At 55.9% G+C, this 24010-nt stretch overlaps 1 protein-coding gene across 2 annotated transcripts; it reads left to right on the top strand.

The window, feature by feature from the left end:
- The first annotated feature begins 145 nt into the window (after positions 1–145).
- On the top strand, positions 146–24010 carry LOC101920458 (proton-coupled amino acid transporter 1). 2 transcript variants are annotated; one of them, XM_055812520.1, is made up of 11 exons: positions 146–212; positions 3807–3954; positions 4675–4765; positions 5898–5986; positions 6224–6319; positions 7028–7112; positions 9478–9696; positions 9942–10040; positions 11510–11676; positions 17835–18004; positions 21152–24010. In XM_055812520.1, exons 2-11 carry the CDS (start codon positions 3812–3814, stop codon positions 21418–21420), a joined length of 1428 nt encoding a protein of 475 aa, XP_055668495.1. In that variant the 5' UTR covers positions 146–212; positions 3807–3811; the 3' UTR covers positions 21421–24010. The 2 variants fall into 2 exon arrangements, with proteins under 2 accessions (XP_055668495.1, XP_005231862.4); XM_005231805.4 differs by lacking the exon at positions 146–212 and having other exon boundaries at positions 3789–3954.

The raw sequence follows: 24010 nt of genomic DNA, 5'->3' as shown, positions 1-24010 counted from the left end.
CAGCGCCGCGCCCCGCTAACCGCGCCCCGCCCCGCCCACTGCGCCCCGCCCCGCCCACTGCGCCCCGCCCCGCCCACTGCGCCCCGCCCCGCCCCGCGCCCTCGCTGCTCTCCGTGCGCAGGCGCGGGCGCCGCGGTCAGCTGAGCCGGCTGTCACGTGACGGCGCGGCCGAGCCAGCGGGCCCGGGGCGGGCGGCGCGGGGCGGCGGCGAGGTGCGGGGGCCGGGGCCGGGGCCGGGGCCGGGGCGGCTGGCGAGGCTGCGGGAGGGGGCTGTCAGCCCGCTGGCAGCATGTGGGGGTGCTCAGGGATGCACGGGGGTGCCTGCAGCCCGCGGGGTGCTGAGGGGCGCGGCGGGGGGCCGCAGCTTGCGGGGGTGCGCGGGGTCCCGGGGGTGCCGGCAGCCCGCGGGGGTGCTCCGGGGAGCTGGGGCTCGCTGACAGGGCTCAGGGGTCCAGAGCAGCTTGTATACGTGGCAGGGTGTGTAGAGGGGTGCTCAGAGCTTGGGGGGCAGCTTACAGGGGTGCCCAGAAGTCCCTGGGGGTGCTGGCGTCGGGCACGGATGCTCGGGGTGCAGAAGCGTGCTGGCAGCCTGCGTGGGTGCTCAGGGGAGCTTGGGGGTGCTGGTAGCCCATCTGTGTGGCCACGTGTGTGGGGGGGGTACTCAGAGCCCGTGTGGATGGATGCAGGGGGTGCTGGCAGCTTGCAGGGGTGCCCAGAGCTCGCTGGGGGTGCTGGCAGCCCGCCGTGGTGCCTTGGGGTGCCCAGAGCCCACGTGAGTGTGTGGGTCTGCCTGGGCCCTGCATGGGTGCTGGGAGTGTCAGTCTGGGGGTGCCATGCAGTGTGGGGGGGCACGGCCTCCCGCAGCCTGTGCCAGGGTGCGAGGTGCTGGGGAGGGTGGGGGTCGCTGTGTGGCACTGTGGGGAGGGCACGGGGGGCCCCCTGCTCTCCCGTGGGGGGTGCAGGGATGTGGGGGAGTGGGGGAGCTGCGGGGACTGGGGGGGTGTTAGTACTGAGCAGCCCCCGTGCGGGCAGGAGCTGGGCTGGGGGGACCAGGCCATGCTGTGAAGGGTGAGTCTGGGGGCGGGTGTGGGGCTGCGGGAGCAGCAGAGAACACCGGGATGAGGGCTGATGCCGTGGGGACACAGATGGTGTGGCTGTCCTTGTCGGGGAGGTGTCACGCCAGCATGGTGGCCTGGGGAAGCTCCCTGCTGGGCAGGAAGGGGATCTGGGGGGGGTGGCTCTCCCCTGTGTCACGCTGAGATGGGTTACAAGCAGCGCTTTGGAAATAAAGGATGCAGCCCTCGTGATGGGAAGCGGCAGGGAGTTTTGCTGTGCAACTTGCTTTTCTGGAAGGTTTCCTGTTGCCTGTCCTGCGTGCAGCCCCCGCTCAGCCGGGGGGAGCTCTCAGGGTCAGCAGCAAGTTGCATCTTGCTTTTGACTTCTGGCGTGGGGTTGTCACTCTAAGGGACAAACTGCTGTCACGCCCCCACCCCCCAGCTTTCTTAGGCACTTTGCTCACCATGGTGACCGCAGTGACATTGCGTGTGAGAGTGTGTGTGGGGAAAGCACGTGAAAGTGGCCAAGGAGTTCGGTTTAAAAGTGGAAACCAAATGCGGCTGTTCCTGTCTTTGCTCTTTGTAATGACAAGGAAATGATGTAGTGGGGTTTTGCTTCAGTTTGAAATATTCATGGTGTGGATGAGACAAGTTTTGCAGCTTTTTCTTATTGAGTGCGGGGGAGCCGAGTGCTCGCTCCCTGCTGCTATGCAACCTTTAATCCAGACACAAGGAAGGCAAGTCACGATGAATGCATTTCCCTGGCTCTTCAAAGCAAAAAGCAGCCAGGCCTGCTCACGGGGAAAAAAAAAAAAAAAAATCACAGAGAGTGATGAGGCAGACTGATGTAAACATGTTGTGTTTTATCTGGAGAACATCGCTGTTGAGTGCTTCAGATAATGTGCAGGCCATCTCTGGGGAGGGGGATCCATGCCTGACCAGCCCTGGCACCCCCTCTGCCTGCTGTCCTTGCCCGCTGCCGGCCCTAGGTGCTTGGCAAAGCCTCCCAAGCCTTTCCCTGCCCCTCGGGCCCATCACCCATGACAAATAGCTTCTAACGCTTTCCTTGTGTAAACTAGTGCTGCCGCTCTTCCTAGTCCCTGCCTCGCCCCAGATCGCCCTGCCAGCGGCAGAGCTGGTTCAGGCACAGTTTGGAGGCTGGGCTGTGAGGGAGGAGGCAGGGCAGGAGTGATGCATGTGCTGCCTTGGGCTCCGGAGCGCCTGCCTGCGAGCTGGGCTCACCGCTGCTCTGGAGGCTGGTATTGCACGGACCAGCCCTGCTTTCTGCTGCCGGTGCTGCAGGAAATAGAGCAGCGTTATTGCGGCCTGAGTAACTGCTCCTGAGTGGCCGGCATCTGGAGCAAGCGTCCAGAGTTGAACAAAGTCCCTCGCTCCCTGCTTCCCTTCTGGCTGCAAGGCTGGAGCCTCCCAGTGACGGCAGCTCTTGGCTTGGTTTTGGCAGTAGCAGCCAGGTTTGCAGAGAGCGGTGCTGGAGCGGGGAACGCCGGGGGGCTCTGGGGATGGAGCAGGACCCCAGCAGCCTGGGCTGAGCTTTCCCTGCACAGCCACATGTTTAGGCTTGTGCTGGAGCTGCATCCTGCGGGTGCTGCCGTGACCCGGCGGGTGCCTGCGGAGCCCTGTGGCAGGGAACTGCTTGTGGTAGTGATGTTTCCCTGCTGCCTCCTCTTAGCCCCGGTCTCAGCTGCCCACCAGCGCCAGGGGATGGGATGGGGAGGATGCCCAGGGCAGCCTTGGGGCAGGGACTGAGTTGCCAGGCTGTGGCAGGAGCCTGACAGACAATTTCCCTGCCTCTGGTGCTCCTTCCCGGCGGGCACTCAGGGTGCTGGGTGCGGCTGGGGGGCTGGAGGAGGCAAAGGCCCTTTATGGGAGGGGAGCAGCAGGCTGTGCAGAAGCAGCAGGAGCCCTTCAGGGCACATGTGGAAGATAAACCAGCTGACTGGCTGCTTTCCAGCCGAAGGCAGGAGGCTTGTGTCCTTAGTGAGGGCTTGTGCTCCTTGTGAGGGCGATGCTCCTGGCTTGCGGGACCCTGCTGGGCTCTTTGCTGGAGCCAGTGTTGTGCAGGTGCCTCATCCTGGGAAGCCCCTTAGTCCCGTAGGCACCTCTGTGGCTGTAAAACCTTTGGGGCGAGTGGTTAGCTGACGGCACGTGGGCTGTGCTCCCACTTGATGGAGCATAATAATTTTTTTTTTAATTAATTTAAATAAAAAGCCTTCAATTAAAAAAAAAGGAGAAGTTAGGAACTTTTCCTTCCCCGGCAAGCGCAAGCAGTTCCCTTGCAGCAAACCGTGTCGGTTAAAAGCGGTTGCTTTTTCCTGGCCATCCTCTTGACAGCCCCAATCCCGCCAGCGTGTCCCTCCCTGCCCCGCTGCCTGTGCCTGTGGTGCCACACTTGTCACCCTTAGAGCAGAGGTATGCAAGGTTCCTTACCTGGCATGAAACAGGTTGCATCCAGGCTCAGCCTGCGGGATCCTGAGCCCGTCCTGCCTGGGTGTGCCCGAAACGGGGGCGCGAGCCTGCAGGAAGAGCCAGCGGGACTGTGCCGTACACCACTGACCTTAGGACATGCCAGCTCTGTGATTGCCTGGGCGGGAGCATGTTGTTGTATATAAAAGCCCTGGAGGAGACCTTGCTCTGGCAGAGAGAGTCGGTCTTTCTGCACGATGGCTGACAGCAAGGAGCCTGAGAATGGGGGTGTTGAGCTGGGCACCCCTAATGCAGCTCCCTCCACAGGGACCATGTCCACCCGGCGCCTCCGCAGTGAGGACTACAACGACTACAGCTCCACGGACGTCACACCGGAGGGGAGCCCGCCCGGCGGCATGAACGGCTTTGCCCACCCTGAGTCCTACCAGCGTTTTGGGGAGACCAATGGGACAACGTGAGTGACTCTTCCCTCCTTCCCAGGCTGGCCCAGGATATGGGGAGGGTGGAGGAGGTAATGGTGGCTCCCTACTGTCTGCTGGCTTTGCTGGAGGATGGTGGAGCCATGGTTTTATGGGGAATTCCTCGTGGGAATGGTGAGGTAGCTGTAGTCCTGCCTCCCTGGTGTGCTGGCACCAGGTGAGCAGTTGCCCCAGTGTCATGCTCTGCTCTCCGGTGGAGCTGGGCTTGCTGATAGCAGGCAGTGTTTGATGCTTTTCCCAATATTCCCCCACTTGAGCTTGGTTCGATGGGGAGCTGTGGCGAGCAAACAGCATGTTCAGCTTCAGAGGGTACCTGGGCATGTTGCAGCCGTGCCCTGGGGGCTTCCTTGTGCCTTCTTCACCCAGGTGGGCAGAGGATGCTGTCTCTGCCCAAGGGAGGCTGATCTCTTCAACTCAGAGACTTTCTTCTTGTGCAGCCCCTTGGTGCCGACCTGCACTCGTGTTGAGTTTTGCCTTGAAGCTGGTTTTACAAATGCCCACTCAAAATCTGTTCATTGAGACTTTGCCTCTGGTCCTTCCTCAGTCCCAGTGGGCTGAGCTGGGTCCTGGGAACAGGATCCAGACCTCCATGTCTGCATGACCTCCAACAGCAGCTCAACCCACAGGGCTGAGACTGTGTGTGGTCTGGGTGCAGGCATCTGCCGATGGTAATCTCTGCATCTTCTCTCCCTCAGGTGGTACCAGACCCTGATCCATCTCCTGAAGGGGAATATTGGTACGGGGCTGCTGGGGCTGCCTTTGGCTGTGAAGAACGCCGGCATCCTGGTAAGGCAGCTCTGGCCCTGCTGTGCAGGAGGTCGTGGGGCAGAGTGACCTCAGGGCAGCTTGCGTGGCTGGTGTTGGGGCTGGATTCCCTGCTGAGATACCTCTTGGTGCTCAGCAGCTTGTGCGTTTTTGCACCCTGGGCTCTGTGGCTTGCTTTGCTGCTGAGACTGTTCTTCCCGCTCCTGCATTGTGCTAGCTGGTCTCCAGGGGTTCAGCGTATGAGCTGGGGCTGTGGTTTTCTCTGGGGGGGTTAGGCAGGGTGCTGGTTCCCTGCCTCCGCACCCAGCTGGGTGTTACCTCCCTGGCTCCTGCGACATCAGGCCCTTTCTCCCAAAATGCTCTGTGCTGCGCTTGGGGGGCATCCCCTCACCCTGGTCAGGGCAGGTTCAGCTTGGCCTCCCCCTGGGTTTGTCTCAGCAGGTCTGTGCTGAGTGTGCTGCGTGCCTCCCGAGGGCCCCAGGAGCACAGCGTGTCTGTGACGAGCCCCATCAGTCAGCAGTTAATGCTGGCGATTGGAGATGGTGGTGTGGTTCCCTCTGTGGGGTTTCACGTGGGCTGGCCCAGGCGTCGAGGTCAGTGGATGTGATGCAGCTTTGCTGCTTGAGGGCTGAGGTTGTGCCTGGAGGTCAAACAGCAGATCCTGGTCACTGTCACATCTCCCCAGCGCTTAGCTCCCCTGTGTCTGCATTGTGCCCCAGCAGCTGCCGTCCGTGTGAGAGGTGGGGGCACCGTGCTGCTCCGCTCTCTGTTTCCTTGCCCAGCAATGCAGCTTGGATTGAAAAATAAAGAGAATTAAAAAAGAAAACTTCCTTCCTTTGCCCAGACCACGACCTTTTTGTCACCTGTGTAATAGGGATGTGCAGGAGAGTTTGGAAAACAATCCTGGCTGTGCTTTGCTGTATCCAGACTGCCCCAACGTGCTGCGTTTGCATCGTTCCTGCCAGGCTCGTGGCTCTGTCAGGTTTCTTAGTCCTGGGGGGCTGGTTCCTGGGAGCAACACCTGAGCTGTGGTTCAGCCTACAGCCGTGTTTCAGCTCACCGAGCCTGTGAAGTTTTGTCTGGCAGTAAAACCTACGGTGCAGCTCTGCCTCTGGCCATCAGAGTGCAGCCTGCTCCCTCTCTTCCCCCGCAGCTGGGTCCTCTGAGTCTGCTGGTGATGGGAGTCGTGGCTGTGCACTGCATGGGCATCCTGGTGAAGTGCGCCCATCACTTCTGCTACAGGTAAGAAGCAACTCCCCTGCTCAGCACTGCTGCTCCTACAGCTCTTCCTTCCTTCCCCAGAAACCCGGTGGTTTTTCTGAAGCTTCCCAGCAGCCAGGTGCCCGTGCCAAAGCCTCAGTTGGGAAGCGCTTCTAGGCTTTTCCACAGGAACTGTTTTCCCATTAATGGCATCATTTGCCTTGAGAACCAGCAGACAGGGCTGATATGATGTCCTTTCTCTCTTTCTTCTCTGGACAGGTTCCAGAAGCAGTTTGTGGACTATGGAGGTGCTGTGATGTATGGGCTGGAGTCAACTCCCAGCGCGTGGCTGCGGAGACGTGCCGTCTGGGGAAGGTACCTGTTCCCCCGCTGCAGGCAGGGGACTTGCCTTGAAACCCAGCGTGTGCAGCAGCTGGGACAGAAGAGCTGTCTGGTCCCTGAGCTGTGTCGGCAAATGACCACAAGTGACGTAAAATGTTACGTGGCTCACCTACCATGAGTGCCCAGTGTCCCCCAGGGGGTAACACTGAGGTCTGTGACCCAGTCCTGTCCCCAGTCAGATGTGGCTTGTACTAAAGGAAGCCTCCGCAGCTTAACAAAGGTGTAAATAACGTGTACTGCGGTGCTGACCCATCTTGTTAGGCAGTGGGCATGTCTAATGGCTGCTCCTAGGGACGCCACCAGCCCTGTGGGTACCTTGCATCATGCAGTTTGTTGCACATCAGATGCTGGGAAAATCCACCTATTCCTGTGCCTGGGGAGCGTTGTGTCCAGTTGTGACAATTCAGCAGCAGACTGGAGGTGCTAAAACCAAGGAGCAGACTTTCCTGAGGCTGGTCCTGACCCTATGGAGGGGACGGGAGGGGGAGGCCAGGGAGCCTGAGGTCTGTAAGGTTAGATGGAGATACGGTCCTCTCTCCTGATCATCGAGGAGAAGCGAGCTGAGGGTGCTCTGACCCGCACACCTGAACCCCTGGGGAGAGCAGCATCGCCCCGAGCAGCCCCAGTGGGCTCTTATTTCTGTGTGGCCTGGCTAACAAACTGTCTTTTTTTCTTTTTTAGGCACGTAGTGGGACTTTTCCTGATCATCACTCAGTTGGGATTCTGCTGCGTGTACTTCGTCTTTCTGGCTGACAACCTGAAGCAGGTTAGACTGACTGCCTCCTCCGTGAGCCAGGGGAGGGCAGGAGGGGGTGCGGAGGGGCTTGGGCTGTTCTTCGCTCCTGTTTCACAGCCCTGTTCTCCAGTAAAGCTCTGGTTTCCACAGTTGATGCTGCTCAGGAAGGTACTGCTCCGCTGCCCGAGTATTTCGGAGGATCGGTTTTCCTGTTTGAACAGGGCAGGTTTTTCTGAGAGTTGCTGTGACTTTGCTGTGTGTGCAGAGGTGCTGGAATTTCCCCTGTGTCGTGAGGGGACGCGGGGGCCATTCCTAGTGAGGGAGGGCAGGAGAGAGGTGACGGCAGAGGGACTGTGCCTTTGATGTCTTGCCCACCTCAGTTAACTGGTTTATTGATACTCTGCGTAGATGGTAACATGGATATGAGGACCTGCTGTGAACCTCTTTTTTTTTTTTTTTTTTTTTTTCCCCTTTCTTGGACCTGTTTGCATTCCAGTTTCTTTCCTCATCTCATGGCTCTGGAGCTTAATTACATCTTTAGGGAAAGAGTTTCCTTCTGCTGGGTGTCAGGAGGAAATAAACAGAAACTCTGAACTACTTGGCTGGCTCCCGTGCTGCCAGAAACTGGGAATAATGAATTCCCAGCCTCCACCAGCTTGGTGCCTTGCAGGCACTGCTCAGCTTTGTTCCCCTCTGTGTTCCTGCCGTCTCTTGCAGCAGTGGTCTGATTGCTACTACTGTGGCTGTGCCCTTTAGCAGCTCTTCCCTGATGCCCATCAGCTCCAGAGGTGGCTCCCATGGGAGCAAGGTGGGGCTCTGCTAGTGGGCGGCAGAGGATGGGTGGGCTCTGCCTCCGCTCTGGGAGCAGCAGCTGGGGAGATTCTCCTTGTGTTGTCCTGTGGGATGGCCAGGGGGAGTAAACGGGTGAATGTCGGTGATCTGATGCCAACAGCTCTGAGAGCCAGAGCAAGCAGGGTGCGTGCACAGGGCTGGGCTGCTGCTGGCCCCCTGCTCCCCACAAATGGCCCCTTGCTGCTGTTTCAGGGTGGGCTTGGGTTGGATTTGTGGAAAAATTTCTTCACTGAAGGGGTGGTCAAGCATTGGAATGGGCTGGCCAGGGACATGGTGAAATCACTATCCCTGGAGGCATTTAAAAAATGTGTAGATGTGGTGCGTAGAGACATGGTTCAGTGGTGGGCTTGGCAGTCCTGGGTTAACTGTTGGACTTGATGATCTTGAAGGTCTTTTCCAACCTGAATGATTCTGTGATTCTTTCTGCTTGGCCCCTGGCAGCAGAGACTGAAGGCTGGCTCAAGCCGTAAGGGAAATTTGCAAAAACCTGCAAATCCAACACATTTTAGGCCACAGCTGGGAAACCTCTTGGCTTCAGTTTTGGAATTCTTTGCCTGGGGAGAGGGGAATGTTGCTTGTTTCTTTTTGTGGTGGGAAATAGCATGTTAGATGGGGAGCTATGGTGAAGGTGGTACCTTGGGCAAGGTGCTGCTGTGCCAGGTAGAGCTTTGGTTTGAAAAATGGCTTCGGAGCAAGCTGGGGAAAGGCAGGGCAGGCTGGAGCTCGAGCAGTGCTGCCCCATGGGTGCGTGGCTCTGTGCTGCTCTCTCCCATGGAGGGTGCTGATGTGTGTGGAAGCTCTTTAGCCTCTCCTGTGGGGCAGGACTTGCTCTGGAGCAGGTGAAATTAATTTGCAGGCAGCCCTTTGCTGCAGTGGCCAGACGGCACCTGGCAACCGAACCAGCTTGATCGTGGTTGTGTTGGTGATCCACAGCATGCCTATGCTCTTGGGAGGGATGGCTCAGCCACCTGGTTCCTGGGGCAGAACTATCTCTAGAGGTGAGCACAAGGCTTGGAGTGCCTTTGGAGTGAAAGACCCCAAGGAAAGGGTGATTCCCTGTGAAGAAAGCAAAGTTGGGGGCCAACAGTAGCTTCCAGATGTCCTTGCATGGGAACAGGCCACTGGGTGACTGAAGGGGTGTGTGATGTTGATTGCAATGTGGTGCAGCAAGAGGAAAAGGACCGCTGAGGAAATAGCACTTAGAGCCTCTTTCTTCTCAACTGGCCACATGGGCAGCGCAACCCAACCTCTATCCTTGGCGTGCTCGGCTGCCAGGTTTGCGTGCTCAGCAAGCCTGGGCTCGGGGAGGTTTTTCTGCCTCAGCTCAGGTGCTGTAGCTAGTCCCATCCGTGCTTCTAGCAAAGTAACGGGGATTTGCTTTGAAATGACCTGAAAACCGGTGTTGCTTTGATTTTAATCGACTAGCTGTGTTTGAAAGTGAGCTGATGGGGTAGTATTCTGACCCACCTGGGATGGGCTGCCAAGATCCGTGGCTCTCAAACCTGTGTGACGGGGTTCATCAAGCCTTCGTGTGCTTCCCCAGGTCGTATCTACAGCAAATGGGACCACCAATGACTGCAGCTTGAACAGGACAGTCATCATGACCCCCACCATGGACTCCCGGCTATACATGCTTTCCCTCCTGCCTTTTGTGGTGCTGCTTACCTTCATCCAGAATCTCAAGGTCCTGTCCATCTTCTCCTTGCTAGCCAACGTGGCCATGCTTGTCAGCCTCGTTGTGATCTACCAGTACATCGCCAGGGTACGTGACGTGTGTATGGCTTCCCTCTGTCATTTCTGTGATGTCCTGCCTTTTGGCAGGTGGAGAGAGCTCGGCAGTGGGGTGCTCGCACGCTGTGGAGCGCTGCTCATTCCCATGGGTGCAGTAATTACCCTCTGCTCCGCAGGGCTTTCCCTGTGGCATGGGGCTGCAACAGGGAGCAATGGGAGCAAGCCGGGTCCTCCCCGTATTCCTTGTATCTGAACTCTGTGTGGGCTTTTTTCCAGGACATTCCTGATGCCAGTGACCTGCCTCTAGCAGCAGCCTGGAAGACCTACCCTCTGTTTTTTGGCACTGCAGTCTTTGCTTTTGAAGGCATCGGGGTGGTAAGTCTCAGCGTGTGGCGGTGGGGCTGCCTGCACAGGGTGCTCAGCCCGTGCTCGGGCTTGCTGCAGCACCTGCTCTTCTGTTGCAGCTGTATTTGCAGGTTAACTTCACGGACAGTAGCCCAAATTCTGGATGATGCTGTTAGCTTTAGCCTCCAGGCTATCTCCTGGGTCAAACCCTGTTGCTTCCATCTGAGGCTGGAAGAGCACATGCTCCAAACCTCAGAGCTGGTTGCTGCTTTGAAGGTGGCTGTGTCTGGCAGTAGATTGGGCTCTGCTGGGAACTGCACTGGCAGCTGCCTTGGGCTCTGCTGGATGACCTGTGGACAAGGAGTCATCCTCAGTCTTGTTAAGCAGGCTGGATCCTGAGGCTGCCTAAGTGGGGGGCCAAAAAGCATGACATAAAAAAATGTGATCTGTTCCTTCCTACTCTGCTGCAGAGACACAGAGATCACCCTTCGGCAGCCGCGTGGCCCCAGCCTGCCGTGGGGCTGGATTTACATGTGCCTTTCATACAAGATGCTGTAAATAGACTGTCTGTGTCTGTGAAAAAAAGCTGGCTGGGTGGGTGGAGAGCGTAATGGTTCCCTAAGATGTTGTGGGTTGCTTCCAGGAGCTCCCTTCAAAGGAGGAAAAATGTTTTCATCTCTTAATATAAGCTGGCTGTGTAAACACAGGGCTGCAGAGGGCCAAATCCATTACAGGAGGAATGTTTACTGAATGCTGTGCCCCGGGCAGAGGGCTCTTGCTGGCAGTAAGGCACCAGCGCTGCCTTCCTTGCATGAGTTGGAGATGGAGAACCAAATAAAAGCTTTTCTGGTCCAGCCTCCTTACCAGCTCTGCTACTGTGTCTCTTCTTGAAATCCCCACCACCCAAGGACAGCTATAAAAATCTTTGCTGAAGCCCTGTATTTCTGAAAGCAAGTGATAGTAGTGTAGAGGTGAGGGACTTGCCTCTGTCCTTCCTTTTGCTTTTTTTTTTTTTTTATTGTCCTGTCTGGGTGAAAACTGTCTGGACAAACTTGGCAGGAGAAGAGAAAGTGTCTTGGTCTTGCTAGGGTCTGCTGGGGAAACTTAAGACAATGTAGCATGATGGTGCTGTGCTGTGCTGGGGTGCAGAGTGTAATGCAACCAAGGTATGGAGTGGATGGCATCGCCCCAAGATGCCAGGTACCAGCTCTGGTCAAGGGCAGGGAGCAGGTCCCTTCGTTAAGGCAAGGGCATCGGTGACCCTGCCCAAGACTTGCCATGCTGAGCACGAAGGTCTCGGATGGGAGCACAGGAATGAGATCTCCAGTACAGTGGCTTTTTCAGCTGGATTCTCCAGGCTCCACGTGTGACCATCCTGTCCCTGGCATGGGGGGCTGTGCTTGGCCGTGGGGCTGCTCCTCCTGCTTTCTGGGGCTGAGTGATATAGAGAAACGGGGGCAACCTGCAGCTCTGTCATTGTCATCCTCCTGCTCTCACAGGTACTGCCTCTGGAAAACAAGATGAAGAACCCCCGGCAGTTCCCAGTCATCCTCTATGTGGGGATGACCATTGTCACCGTTTTGTACATCAGCCTGAGCGTCCTGGGGTACCTGCGCTTCGGGGAGAACATTCAGGCCAGCATAACGCTCAACCTGCCCAACTGCTGGTGAGTCCTCGTGGTGGGTGGGGGGCTGGGGGGTAAGGAAGGGAGGGTCCTGACCACGGAGGCGGGAGAGGGGAGGCAGCAGGGAACGTTGCTCTGTAGGACTAACCTGGGTGAGCCTGGGGAAGGGTACACCCTGCCGTAGCCGAACTGTCCAAAGGAACTTGGCAAGGGTTGTCTGATGTATGGGGTGGAGAGAGGCTCGTTGCTGCTGTGTCTGAGCTTGGTCTTGGCTCTGCAGGTCAGCCTGCTTCCTTGGGGTCCCTGGTGGTCCCTGCCTGGTTAGTGCAGCTCCTGCCTTTTTCTTGGAGCCTTGTGATATCTTTTTGGGGTCTAAGCAGTGCTCTGGCTGGCAGACATTGAACACGACGCCGGTGTGGCTGTATTTGTATCCCATGCAAAAACTGCTGTTCTGCCTGAAATAAAGTGCGTGGAAAACTAACCCAGAGCTGGGACGTCCCAGAGGGGTGTGAGATGTCATGTCTCCACACATGGGCTGCGTTCCTTGTTTGCAGCCCTGGAGCTCAAACTCCCACTCCTGGGCTCCACGTTGTGCCTGGATGCAGCTCGTCTTGAGCCAACGCTTTGCCTGTGAGCGCTGGTGCCGTGAGGATGTACCCCTTCCTTCCCACGGGGGCTGAGCTCTGCAGCTCCCCAAACCTGTCTGTCTTCCTTGGGGATCTGGCAAGGCCTCTTGAGATGCTCTGGTCACTGGCTGGGGCCCTGTGGAAATACACGTGGCCTGACCCTGTACTGGCTTACCTGGAGGCGTTATTCCTCCTCTTGCCGGGGTTGGTGGCTGTTGCAGCAGCTGGCTGGGCTGCGTGCTGGTCTGTCCCCAGGGGCAAGTGGTTGCTCAGTGTCACAGCTCTGTATTCATCCCAGAAGAGAAATGCAAGCTGTTTCTCTTGCCTTTGGGGCAAGAAGTGTGAAGCATGTAAGCACTGAGAACATTGAGAACAAATGCCTTTTCCAGCTTGCTCCACTTGGGATTATTTGAGAAAGTCCTGGAAAAAACCCATCTCTGTTGTTTCTTACGACACAGCTTTGAGGTGCCTGTGTGGCAGGACGTGGTGCTGACAGGCCAGGAGGAGCTGGCGAGAAGCTCCTCTCTGCGTACGGCAGAGGTACCGCTTGCAGGGCAGCACCTCCCGCGCTTGGTGCGGAGCCGTGGCTGAGGGTTGGCTTTGGTGCCGTGAAGCTTCTTGGAAAGTCATCCTGCGGCTGCGCAGTTTCTCTGGGTTTGCCTGCGCGCCCTCTGAAGTTCAACGGTTTCTCTTTGGTGTCTCTGCTGGCTTGAAATCCCGCAGGAGACGAGAGTGAGAATTGGAGCTGGGGGTGCCTGTCCCCTTCCCCAGCCCGCCTTCTCCATTAGCAGCTGCCCAAAATGGCACAGCGTGGCTTGCTGCCTCTTCCCCGCTGCTGAAGTGGATTTGGGCTGGACTCGAAATTTCAGTCGCCGGTGGGCTTCCCCGTGCTGACCTTGTAAAGTGGCGCAGCTGGGGCTCTGGAGAAAGCAAAGATTTAAAAAAAATAGAGCCTGTTTTTGCTTTAATTATTGCTATGTGGTTTTTTTTTCAATTTGAGTGCATGGACTTTGATTCATGCTGGATCTGTGTGGTGACTGAACTGCTGGATGTTGTTGGCACCGTGGCAGAAGGTCCTGCTCCTGCCAAGAGCCTTGTCTCATCCCATGCAGGGGCTGGGAGCTCTGCCAGGTCCCCGCTCTCAGCGAGGAGGGATGGGGCTGGTGTAAAAATGTGTCTGTGTTGTAGGGAGGTCTGAATCCTACCGTGCCAAGCACGGTAGACGTGAATTCCATCCGTGAGCTGAAGTGGGGTATGGAGGGGATGAAAGGCTGCTGCTTCTCCTGAAGGTGGAAAGCAGGTCAGATCCAGATCTTGGGCTCTGCAGGGCACCAGGTCATGCCACAGCCTGTAATGACATCTGCTGACCTGTAATGCTGCCCAGGGGCTTCTGCGGGAGATCTCAGCGGGAGATCATCTAAAGGATGCTGCTGCCTTAGAAGAGGTTAATAGGATTTCTGTAACTCGTGAGGCTACAGGAAGATCCTATTTCAATTGCAAGTTTCTAGTAGTGTCCATGCTTTCTGTCAAAGTACTTCTCTGAAAAAAACTGTGGGTTTTTTTCAGATGGTGGGAAGAGAGTAGCCCTTTGGAAGCAGTGCCTGGGGAAGCCCGGGCACGTGGCAGGGCTCCTGCGGGCTGTGCCTGGGGAAGGCGTGCTGTGGTCCTTGTGACTCAGCACACAAAACGCTTGGTTGTTTGTGCGTGTTGTTCCCTGGCAGAACATTTGATGGAGGCTGTAAATATTGGACTTGGAAATGGGTTATCTAAAGTGAAGTAAGGGCTGGGATACTTGGGCTAAAGCCTTGACCACTGTATTCCCATGCGTTAAACTGTATGTGAAGGATGAAGGTTTGCTCTTGAAATTAGTGTTTTGCCCATCCTGCTTTGCCTGTGGGTTTTCTCCCCGGCAGTAAAAGGCTGCAGGAGCTGGTTATGAGGGCTGTGGGGGAGAAGTCATGGAGTTTGCCTGCAGCGTGGGAGACAAGGCGAGGATTGTGGCAGAGCTGCTGCACCCTTCCTTGGCTGTAGCCATTGCCTGGAGGTTTCTAGAACAGATTTGATGAACGTGTTCGGAATTGAGTTACAGAATGACTAAGGACTTTTCCAGCCTCATTTCTCTCTAACCGCAGCTTCCTCAAATGAGGAGTGTGTCGGTTCCCAGTGCCCAGGTCTAACCACGGCCTCCAAAATACCGCACTGCTATGCAGAAATCCCTCCTCGCACCCTCGGAAGGGTTGCTTCATCGCACCCTCTGAAGAGTGAAGAAATGCTGTAGTGAGGGGGGAGGCGTTGGGTTGCGTATGGCCAGTTGGAGGCAGGTAATGACAGGGCTTACGGTCAAGGGAGGGTATGTCACTTCTTGCAGCTTGTTGGGATGGCCTGGCATGGCTGTCTGGGCTGGGGAGGTGATTGCTGTGGTTGGCAGAGCAGTGCCTCTCCGGGGCCCTGCATGAGCCTGTCTTTTCTGTGGATCAAGGCTAGTGCCTGAGCTTTTTCTTTTCTTGGTATTTAAAATGCCCTTTGAGCTCGTTGTGCTGGTTCCTGACCTTTGCAGGATTGATACCCAATGTTCTTCTGTATCTTTTTTAATAACATCTTTTAATCATGGATTGTCCTGGAGCACTTTATGGCTTTACAGCCTTGCTTATCTGAAAATATGGAGATAAGTTATGCAGGCTGTGGAGTAGGTGGCTCAAGGCTACCGTGCACTCAAGTCACGTGTGGCTGAGCGGGTGCACTCTGGACTCTTGGTGGTGGCTTTGTCTTTAGTCTGCTTGTGGAATCACAGGGTAGTTGAGGCTGAAGAGGGCATCGTGAGATCATCAGGTTCAGCTCAAAGCAGGGCCAACTTGAATATCAGTAAGGAGGGAGGTTCCTTACCTCTCCAGGCCCTTGTTCTGGTGCTTAACTACCCTTTTGGGATGCAGCTCTACCCCATTGCCCCTGGTCCTTTTGCTGTGCAACTCCAAGAAAAGCCTGTCTTGGTCTTCTCCATGCCCTCCTATTGGGTAGCTGAAGACAGTAATAACATCCCCTTTAACCTTCTCTTCATGCTGAACAAGCCCAGGTCTCAGCCTGTCTTGTGCTCCATGTGCTCCAGCCTCAGCTATCTTAGTAGCCTCCACTTAACTTCTTCTGGTAGGTCAATGTCTGTCCTTTCCTGCGAGTCTCAAGACTGGACACAATACTAAAGGTGCAGCTTCCCAAGCCCCAGACAAGAGAGTAATCCTTACCCTTAACCTGCTGGCTTTGCTTTTGCTAACACAGGCCGATATGTGATTGACCTTATTCACCGCAAGGTCCTGCTGCTGGCTCATGTTCAGTTTGCTGCCCACCAAAACCTCCAGGTCCTGTTCTCCTGGCTGGACGGGAAGCTGGGTCCCAGCCCTTCCCATGTGTGGGATTTTGTGTTTGTGTTTGAACTTTGCCCGTGCCATCTTGTTGTTTAGGTCCTGCTCCGAGGTGTGTCACCCATTCCCTCCAATTTGGTCTTGTTAGGAACTTGCTGAGAGCATACTCTGGGTTGCTGAGAGTTCATCCAGGTCACCAATGAGGATATTTCCATGACTTCCCCCAGCAAATAACTCTGTCCAACATGTACCTGGAAATGTATGTCAGGGGGACTTAGCCCATACTTTTCTGGAGACTGAGGTGAGGCTGATTAGCCTGTAGCTTCCCTCATCCTTCTTGAAGGTGGATACGATACTTCTTCCCAGGTGGTGGGACCTCTCCCTGGTCACTCTGCTCTTATAGAGATGATAAAGTGGCTTAAGGCTGATGTTGGCCACAACCTTGAATGGATCGGATCTGGTCCCGTGGACTTGCAGAACGTCCCATTCACTTAGGTGACCACTTACTCCATCCCCTGCGATTGTGGGAAATGTTTAACTCCACCAGACTCTGCCACTAGTGTTCAAAGTTGTCTTGTGTGCGGATACTTGGGCTTCTCTGGTTTGAGGCTGCGGTTGGAGCAGCTGGATCCCGAGAGCCAACATACAGAGGGGCACTGGCTTGGCTCCAAAGGTGGTAAAGGGCTATAAGAAGGCAGGAGGAGCCAGCTACATTCCTCAGCTTGGATCTACTTCATATTTGCCCAAGTGGGATGGCCAGGACCCACGTTTCCTGCTTGGTCAGCATGTCTTGAGCTGGGGAATGGGTAGGACTGTATGTGATATAACTGGGTATCACCTCTCTTTAGAGAGGCTCTTTCTGCTGCTGGGGAGCTGAGGGCACAGGTGGGGCTGGGAGGTGGCTTTTTGGTCACCTGTGACAGGCTCCCTCCTGCAGCCACGCTCGCCCCTCCCTGCATTGCTGTAGGGTCTGGGACATGGTGACATCCAACTTGGGGTGAGCTTAAGGTGCTGTTTGCAGCCTGTCTGCCCTCTGCCTGCCTTCCACTCAGCCCAAACTGCTCCTTTAACTGTCTTCCCCCCAAACATAGATTATGTAGCATTCCAAAAATAGCTGCTCTTTTTCGTTTTATGGAGGAGGTTCTGTTGCAGGTGGCGCTGGCGATGTTTGCATCACACTTGTTTTATAAGCCCAGACTTATCCCAGCGGTGCTGTCCTCTTTCCCCTCCTCAGAAGCCAAGCAGTAATTGTAATCTGTGAAATATTCATGGCTGCAGCTGATAAGCTTTTTTGGAGATATTATTCATCTCCTGTTTTAAGACGGAGAATAAAATCCCGCTGGTGATGAATTGCAAAAAAAGGAGGGGGTTTTCTTCCTTCAGATCAGGGGCTGGATTTTGTTAATGAAGGGTCAAGATGAGGAACCTCTGGGGATAGGTGATGGATGCAACTTCATTCTGAGTCACTGGCCAAAAGTCAGGACTGCAGGCTCTTGGCAGTACCAGTGCTGGTGGGTATTTGGGTGTTGTCTGTGGGGTGCAATCGTGAAGGAGGTCACCCTGTGCGACTGCAGACCTTGCAGAGTCCAGCCTGATCAAGTGGAGAGGGTGGCATGGAGCCTATATCCCTACATAGGGAGCAAAGTACCTGGAGGACTTCGTGCAGCCAAGGGCAGTGTGGCACACGTGAGCATCTAGAAATGTAGGTAGGTGCCTTAACTTGTCAAGGAACGAGGAACAAGTCTCCTTGGTCTGTTGGCCAAGGAGATCTCAGCCTTCCCTGCGCCTTTGAACCAGTTAGGAGCGGGACAGTGGTTTGTTGGTTTTGGTGGCTGTTTTTTTTTGTTTTCTTTTGTTTTTTCCAAATAGCTCTCAGTATCTGTGCCCCTGAGTTTTTCCCAAGGGGCAGCAGCACTTGAGAGGCTGCTGGCCCAAGTCCTGGCCTGATGATTCCTTATGCAAAGCCTGGACTATAGCCTCTGGTTAGGTGTAGGGGTATACGGTGCTGTGGCTTGGAGGTTGCACTGTCTCCTTGCATCTCTTGGCCAAGGAAGTTCTCTGTGGATTGAATGCGTCACCCTTAATTTTCCAGGAGAGTGTTCAAGAGGGGAGACCACTGGCACACAAAAGTCCTTGGAGTGTTCCCCTTCTTCTTTCTGCTGTTGGTGCAACGGGGGCTGGAGCAAGAGCGTGTCTCACGGTCTCTCTTTCTCGTTTGTAGGCTGTACCAAGCTGTCAAGCTGCTCTTCTCCTTTGGGATTTTCTTCACGTACGCCGTGCAGTTCTACGTGCCTGCTGAGATTGTCATCCCTCCCCTGGTTGCCCGGGTGTCGGAGCGCTGGGGCCTGCTGGTCAACCTGCTTCTCAGGGTGGCCCTGGTCAGCGTGACCTGTGAGTAGAAAGCAGCTTGTCTGAGCTCCCCTTCGAGAACGTGGCACCTCCGTCCTGCTGTGGGCTGGTGGTGCTGAGAGCCTTCGCCCCTTGCCTTGCTGCCTCTGGCCCAGCTGCTAAAGCCCTCGCAGTGGGGAGTCTCCTGGACCTTGCTAATGCAAGCCAGTAGGCCCAGGTGGCCTCCAAGGAGCAGCAGCAGTGGTCCTCTGCACCTTCTGTATGGGACTGGTCTTCTCAGTGGCATAGTAAACTTCCCACGTCATTTGGAGGTGGCGGATCCCTGGGGAGCCTTGGACTTGGAATCCCTGTGATGGCACTTTTGGAGGCCTTCAAGTCTCATCAGGCTTTGCATGAAACACTCCAGCACCTGGTCCAGTGCCAGGAGAGCCCGGCCAGGGGCTGTTTTCTGTAGGCAGCGTGCAGCCAGGCTCCTCGTGCCCGCGTGACAGGGGTGCGGCTGCACAGGGGTCGCCGGCTGCGAGGGAGCGGGTGTCCTTGTGCAGACACATTCATTGCAGCACGTAGCACAGCAGAAGACAGCTGACAATGGTACATGACCCGTAACCAAGCCCCAGGGTGCCCGTGGCACGCCGCTGGGGTGTGGAGCGTGCCGCAGGGTCCCTTTCCCTTGGCAGTGGTTGGTGCCTGCAGTGAGGCTGTGGTGGAGCAGGCTGCTGGGATCGAGCCTGGTGGGCCTCCGGGGAAAGGTGTGGAGCAATTGTGTGGGATCCTGACTTGTTGGAACCTTGCTGCTGTCAGCAAAGCTGAGACGCTTGACTGAACTCCCTGGCGTCATCTGTTGAAAAAGAGCTTTACTCCATGGCTTGATGCTGCTGATGCACCAGGGTTGAGCATCAGGGACCTGGCCCTGTGTCCCAGCTCGCTTTGGTTTGGGTTTGAGAGGAGTGTAGTGCTCGCTCGAGGGTGGTGGAGCTGCGAGCAGGGTGCTGCTGGTTTCTGGGCTCTCGGTAATGGTGGGCCAGAGGCGCTCCGTTAACAGAGGTGGGCAAAGCCCCACCTTCTCTGTGCTGAGTTCCTGAAGCACGATCTGCCTCGATGCCTGCAGCTGGAGGGATGGTGCGGGGATGAAATCTTGCCACGCGGAGTGGGAGCCTCTCCTGGAGGGTGTTGGGGTGTGCCTGGCCAGGGAAACGAAGGCTTGGAGTGATGGGATGGCTTTAGGCACCGTCAGTGGCTATACCCTTCCGTTTGGTGGTAGAGAGGCAGCAACGATGTTGGTGGAAGGATGCTGGTCCCTTTGTACCTCCTCCCCTTACCCTTCTGTGTAGATGTTGGTGGAAGGATGCTGGTCCCTTTGTACCTCCTCCCCTTACCCTTCTGTGTAGATGTTGGTGGAAGGATGCTGGTTCCTTTGTACCTCCTCCCCTTACCCTTCTGTGTAAGAGATTGCTGTGGCTGTTGGCGAGGATAAAAGCAATTAGGGGGGTTGCATGAATATTCATCAGGTGATTTTGTGGCTGCAGAGCAAGTCTGAATCATGGCTTTGGCTTCCAAAGAGAGGATGCGATTTGGTGTATGGGTGTTTTTTAAGCTCAGACTTCAAAACCAGCACACTTAAACCCCCTTTGAATTAATACTTGTGGAAAGCACGACCGTTGCCCCTGGAGGCTGAGGACTGCAGCTGGTGCTTCGGTTCTGCTTGTTTTAGAGGGGGGTTAATTTTGTTTACTTTGAGTCCAAAGAGCAGTGTGGGGTGGGCTGAGGATGCTGTTGGTGGTCGGCAGCTCTGCTTTCCCCACACGCTGCTGGAGCAGTGTTGCTGCTTGCAGCAGAGACCTGCCAGAATTCTCCTTTGATCTGGGATAGACTTCCTCCGGGTCAGCTCAGCAGGGACTTTGCTGCTGTTCCCTGTGGTGGAGGGATGGTTTGTCTCTAGGCTGATCCAGGTGACGGCAGGGCTGGGGTGGCGGTGATGTGCAGGAGCACCTCCTGTTTGTGTTTTGCCTGCTGTCACTCTCCCAAGCCTTCCGTCTCCTGTGGTGCCATGGGGGATCTTTGGCTCAGGGAGGCTCCACCAGCCTCTCTTGCCTGTAGCTGAGTGCCAGGGAGTGAACAAATCCCTCTGGTAAGGACCCCTGAGATGTCCCTTTTCCACCAAGGCTGTAGCTGCTATGGTTTTAGGTGTCTCCTATTTCTAAACAGAGCTTTCAAAGCAATGAACCAGTTTATTTTTCTTGGTCGCTTTGATTAAGCGCTGAAGGCTGCTTTGCTTGCAGAGGATGCTCTTCTGTCATGCAAAGCTCCGGTTGCCTTTTCCTCAGGTTTTCTTTGACTGAGGTCGCCGTGGATGGGGAGCTTGCTCAGTATGTGAGTGTGTCGAGGAGTGCTGCTCCCAGTTGCAAAACAGGACCTTGGGGAGCAGATCTAAAATAAAGGGTCATCAAGTGCCGACACTGCGGTACCCTGAAAGCAGCCCAGAGGCGCTGATGGCTGTGGGCTTGTTGGAAGGAGAAGGCACCATCCCCCCATCCTTCCCTGGTCCCAGGCAGGAGGAGGGGGAGCAGGAATATGCCAGAGTTCGCGCTGCTAAGCATGAGCTGTCAGAAGTCTCCCAGGGGGATTTTCCTTGGCTGCAGTTTTTACCTAACAAGTGTTCTCCCCTGGGCAGCGCTGCAGGCGCTCTGCTGCTGGAGCAGCACTAAACGCATGCAAACCACACGGATTTAGTCGGGGTGGGGGGAGACGGCTTTTTCCTCCCATCTCCTGCTTTTATGGGGTTTCTGAGGCTTTACAGCTCCCCAGGTGTGGGGAGCAGGAGTGCTGGCTCTCATGAGGGGGGCTGGGGATGCTGGCACCCGCTCTTCTGCCAGCGGCATCTGTTTGCTGGGGCGCCTGTCCCGCTCAGCCCTGGAGCTCACTGTGGTGCTGCCCAGGGTGGCAAAAAGGGTTTGGTCTGCGTGCCGCACTGTGTTAGGTCAATGCCACAGCTTAATTGCTTGTTGAGGAGGAGTTTCCGGAAAAATATGCATCCATGTCTTCAAAGCTGTTGTGTCAGGGAAAAGGGCAGGGGTATGATTTGAGCAGATGGCATCCCTGTGTGGGTCTTCGCTTGCTTTGACTCGGGGAGGGAGGGTCTCTGCTGTCTGGGAGCTGGCAGCACTGACATGGTGTCTTCTCCTTCTCCAGGTGTGCTGGCCATCCTCATCCCACGCCTGGACATCGTCATCTCGCTGGTGGGCTCCATCAGCAGCAGCGCCCTGGCTCTCATCTTCCCCCCGCTGCTGGAGATTGCCACCTACTATACGGAAGGCATGCACCCCCTCGTCATTGCCAAGGACGTTGTCATCAGCCTCTTTGGCTTCGTGGGCTTCGCGGTGGGGACGTACGCAGCGCTGGTGGAGCTGGCAGCACCTGTCCCCGCAGTTGTGAACGCCACCAGTGCCGTGGTACAGTGATGGTCCCCCTGCCCTGCCAGCCCCTCCAGGTGCCATGCTGGGGGACACAGTCACCGGGCGCTGCTGGTCTCCTGGGAGCGATCTCTTTCCTCTTGGGAAACATGGTGGGTTTGGTCTGCGAGGGGACGGGGCTGCCCACCATCACGGCCACCCATCTGCAGCAGGGCCCCGTGCTGGGCTCCAGCTGGGGAGGTGGGATCCAGGCTGGGGCAGTGCCTTCCCTGGGGCTTTTTGGGCAGGTGATACAGCAAAACAGCCCCCTCGGCACCTCTGTAAATAGTCACTTTGAGACGTGAGGACTCCTGGGGATGTAGATCTTGATTTTATTTTCTTTTTTTAAACCCCAACCTTTCTGTATTTCCTCCATCCCTTCAGTCAGGGTGGGGAACAGGGACTGCTCTTTTTTGTGCCAGTTTATTTTTTCTCCCCTCAGCACTTTATTTTTACAGCAACAGAGAAACCTCAGCTCGGGTTGGAGAGCGCGGAGCTGCCTCCTCACCCCAGCCTTGTGGGGAGAGTGGGCAGAGCCCGAGGTGTGGAGCATCCCGGGGCCCCCAGCTCTCCCATGGACATTGGCTCCTGCCGTGCTCCAGCTGTTTCCAGCTGCCTCAGGGGCTGAGCAGGGCTTGGAGCTGGGCACCAGGCACAGCACCTCCCTGGCCTGGGAGGGTTTGCTGAACCCTGGCCCATGTTTTTAGTAGTGACATTTCTTATTCCCCATCTAGCGCACAAACCTAATGCTTTTAGAAGCATTAGAAAACTGAGGCATGTGGAGAGCAAATGGGCTGTGCCATAACGAGGGTCTGAGCTGGTTGCCTTCGGCTGGGAGCCCTCTCCCTGTGCGGGTTGGGGTGTCCCCAAGGGTCACAAAGTGCTGCCCTCATGCCGCAAAAATACATTGCCTTGTTTACAGTGCCCAAGCTGGCACCGGCACGCTCTGGCTGCATCTACAAGCCAATACTGAATGTCAAATCACACACAAAGACTCCATAATAATTATTTTTTTAACCCTTCCTCTCCTGGTCCCACTCCCTCTGCATCCTCTGCCTCCACCTCACCTGCTCTCTGGTAGGATGCAGCATTCTGGTGCTTCTTGTGCTTGTGTTGCTTGTTGTGTTGTGGCTGGAGCATGCCGGGGGGGGAAGATCCCTGTTGTGCTGCTGCTTTCCTTCCTCTCAGTGAGCCCACCTTCCTCCCTAGAGAGTTTCCTTGAGTTTCTGCTGGTTGTATTTTTTTTAAGGTAAGAGAGCAAACGCATCCTCCATGGGATGTCTTTTCGTAGTGGTTCAAAAAGGTTCCGACTGAGCCACCCTGCTGCAACCCCGTCTGGGCTGAACTCCTCCTTGCTAATGCAGCATCTCCCAAGCGCCCGCAGCACAGCGGCTTCCTTTGGAGAGCTTTTATCACTACATCCCGCCGCATCCATGTCTCCACGGGGGCGGGCAAAGGCTGCTGGTGATGGTGGGAGAGGGCTGTGAATATAGCACCAATGGGCTGTGTTTCCATCTTTGATGGAGGATGAGTGAGACTTGGGGTTATTTTTGGTGTTTGACCTGCTTCTGGGAGGAGAAAGCTGTGCAGAGTGGTGCCCTTGCAGTCTGCCTCCTCGATGTGTAGTGTTTGCGTCTTGCACTGTGTGCCCTTTGCTGACTCTGCTTTGGGTGCCCCATGCTGGCACATGGAGCCATGGCCAGGTGCGGGGTCAGTCTGTGCCGTGTCACTGCTCCTTTCCAGCCTCTCACCTGCTCGCTCTGTCTCTTGGGGCTCACCTTGTCTCCTCCAAGTCTGCGCTGGTGAAGGTTTCTGCACGCTCCGGCATTGCTTGGTCATGAGCAGTGCAAAGCTTTGATTCAGATCCTCCATCTGGAGGACCCAGGAAGGATAGAGAGCAAACACCCAGGTCTGGGAGAGGGCTCCAGGGCACACTGCAGATGGGAAAAGTGCAATATTCATGTCCGTCGCTGTGTACTGACCCCAGTGTGGCTGTTGGGGGTTGGGTTTGAGTGCAGAATGTCACCCCTGGCAGAGGAAGGTGTGCTGCAAGGAGCAGGGGACGCCTGATGCTGGCCCCAGCTGTCAGTACCCCATGAGAAGGCTGGCCACATCTCGGGGGCCAGCTGTGTGCCAGGGCATGTCCCCAGCCTGGCACTGAGCATCAGCGGGTTTGCTGGCAGGGCTGCTAGCATCAAACTCGCTGCAATCAGTGGTGAAGACCTCATTTCCAAGGAGACTGGGATATCACAGCAGCATTAAACATTTTTTTGCAGTTCTTCACTTTTATCAGGCTGAGCAGGGGGTGTTCAGAGATGGGGCCAGGCATGTCAGTGTGGCACGTGGCATGAGGGGCTCTGCCCAGCCAGGAGGACCTGACACAGGACCTGATGGACACAAAGACTTGACACTTGCATATCACAGGCTGCTCTATAACCAAGGAAATGGTCTGTGTAAATATAGAAATGATTACTGTACATGTCTTGTGCCTATGGATGTTGTCAGTGTACAGTGTGTGTAGCTGCCCAGTGGAAGAGCTGGTGCTGCACTTGAATCATGTATTTTAATCAATAAATACGATCTATTTTTTATGTGAAAA

Source organism: Falco peregrinus, chromosome 8 (assembly GCF_023634155.1).
Source record: "Falco peregrinus isolate bFalPer1 chromosome 8, bFalPer1.pri, whole genome shotgun sequence".
Classification (NCBI taxonomy): domain Eukaryota; kingdom Metazoa; phylum Chordata; class Aves; order Falconiformes; family Falconidae; genus Falco; species Falco peregrinus.
Note: the sequence above shows the minus strand (reverse complement) of the source record. Positions and strands in the feature narration are given on the sequence as shown.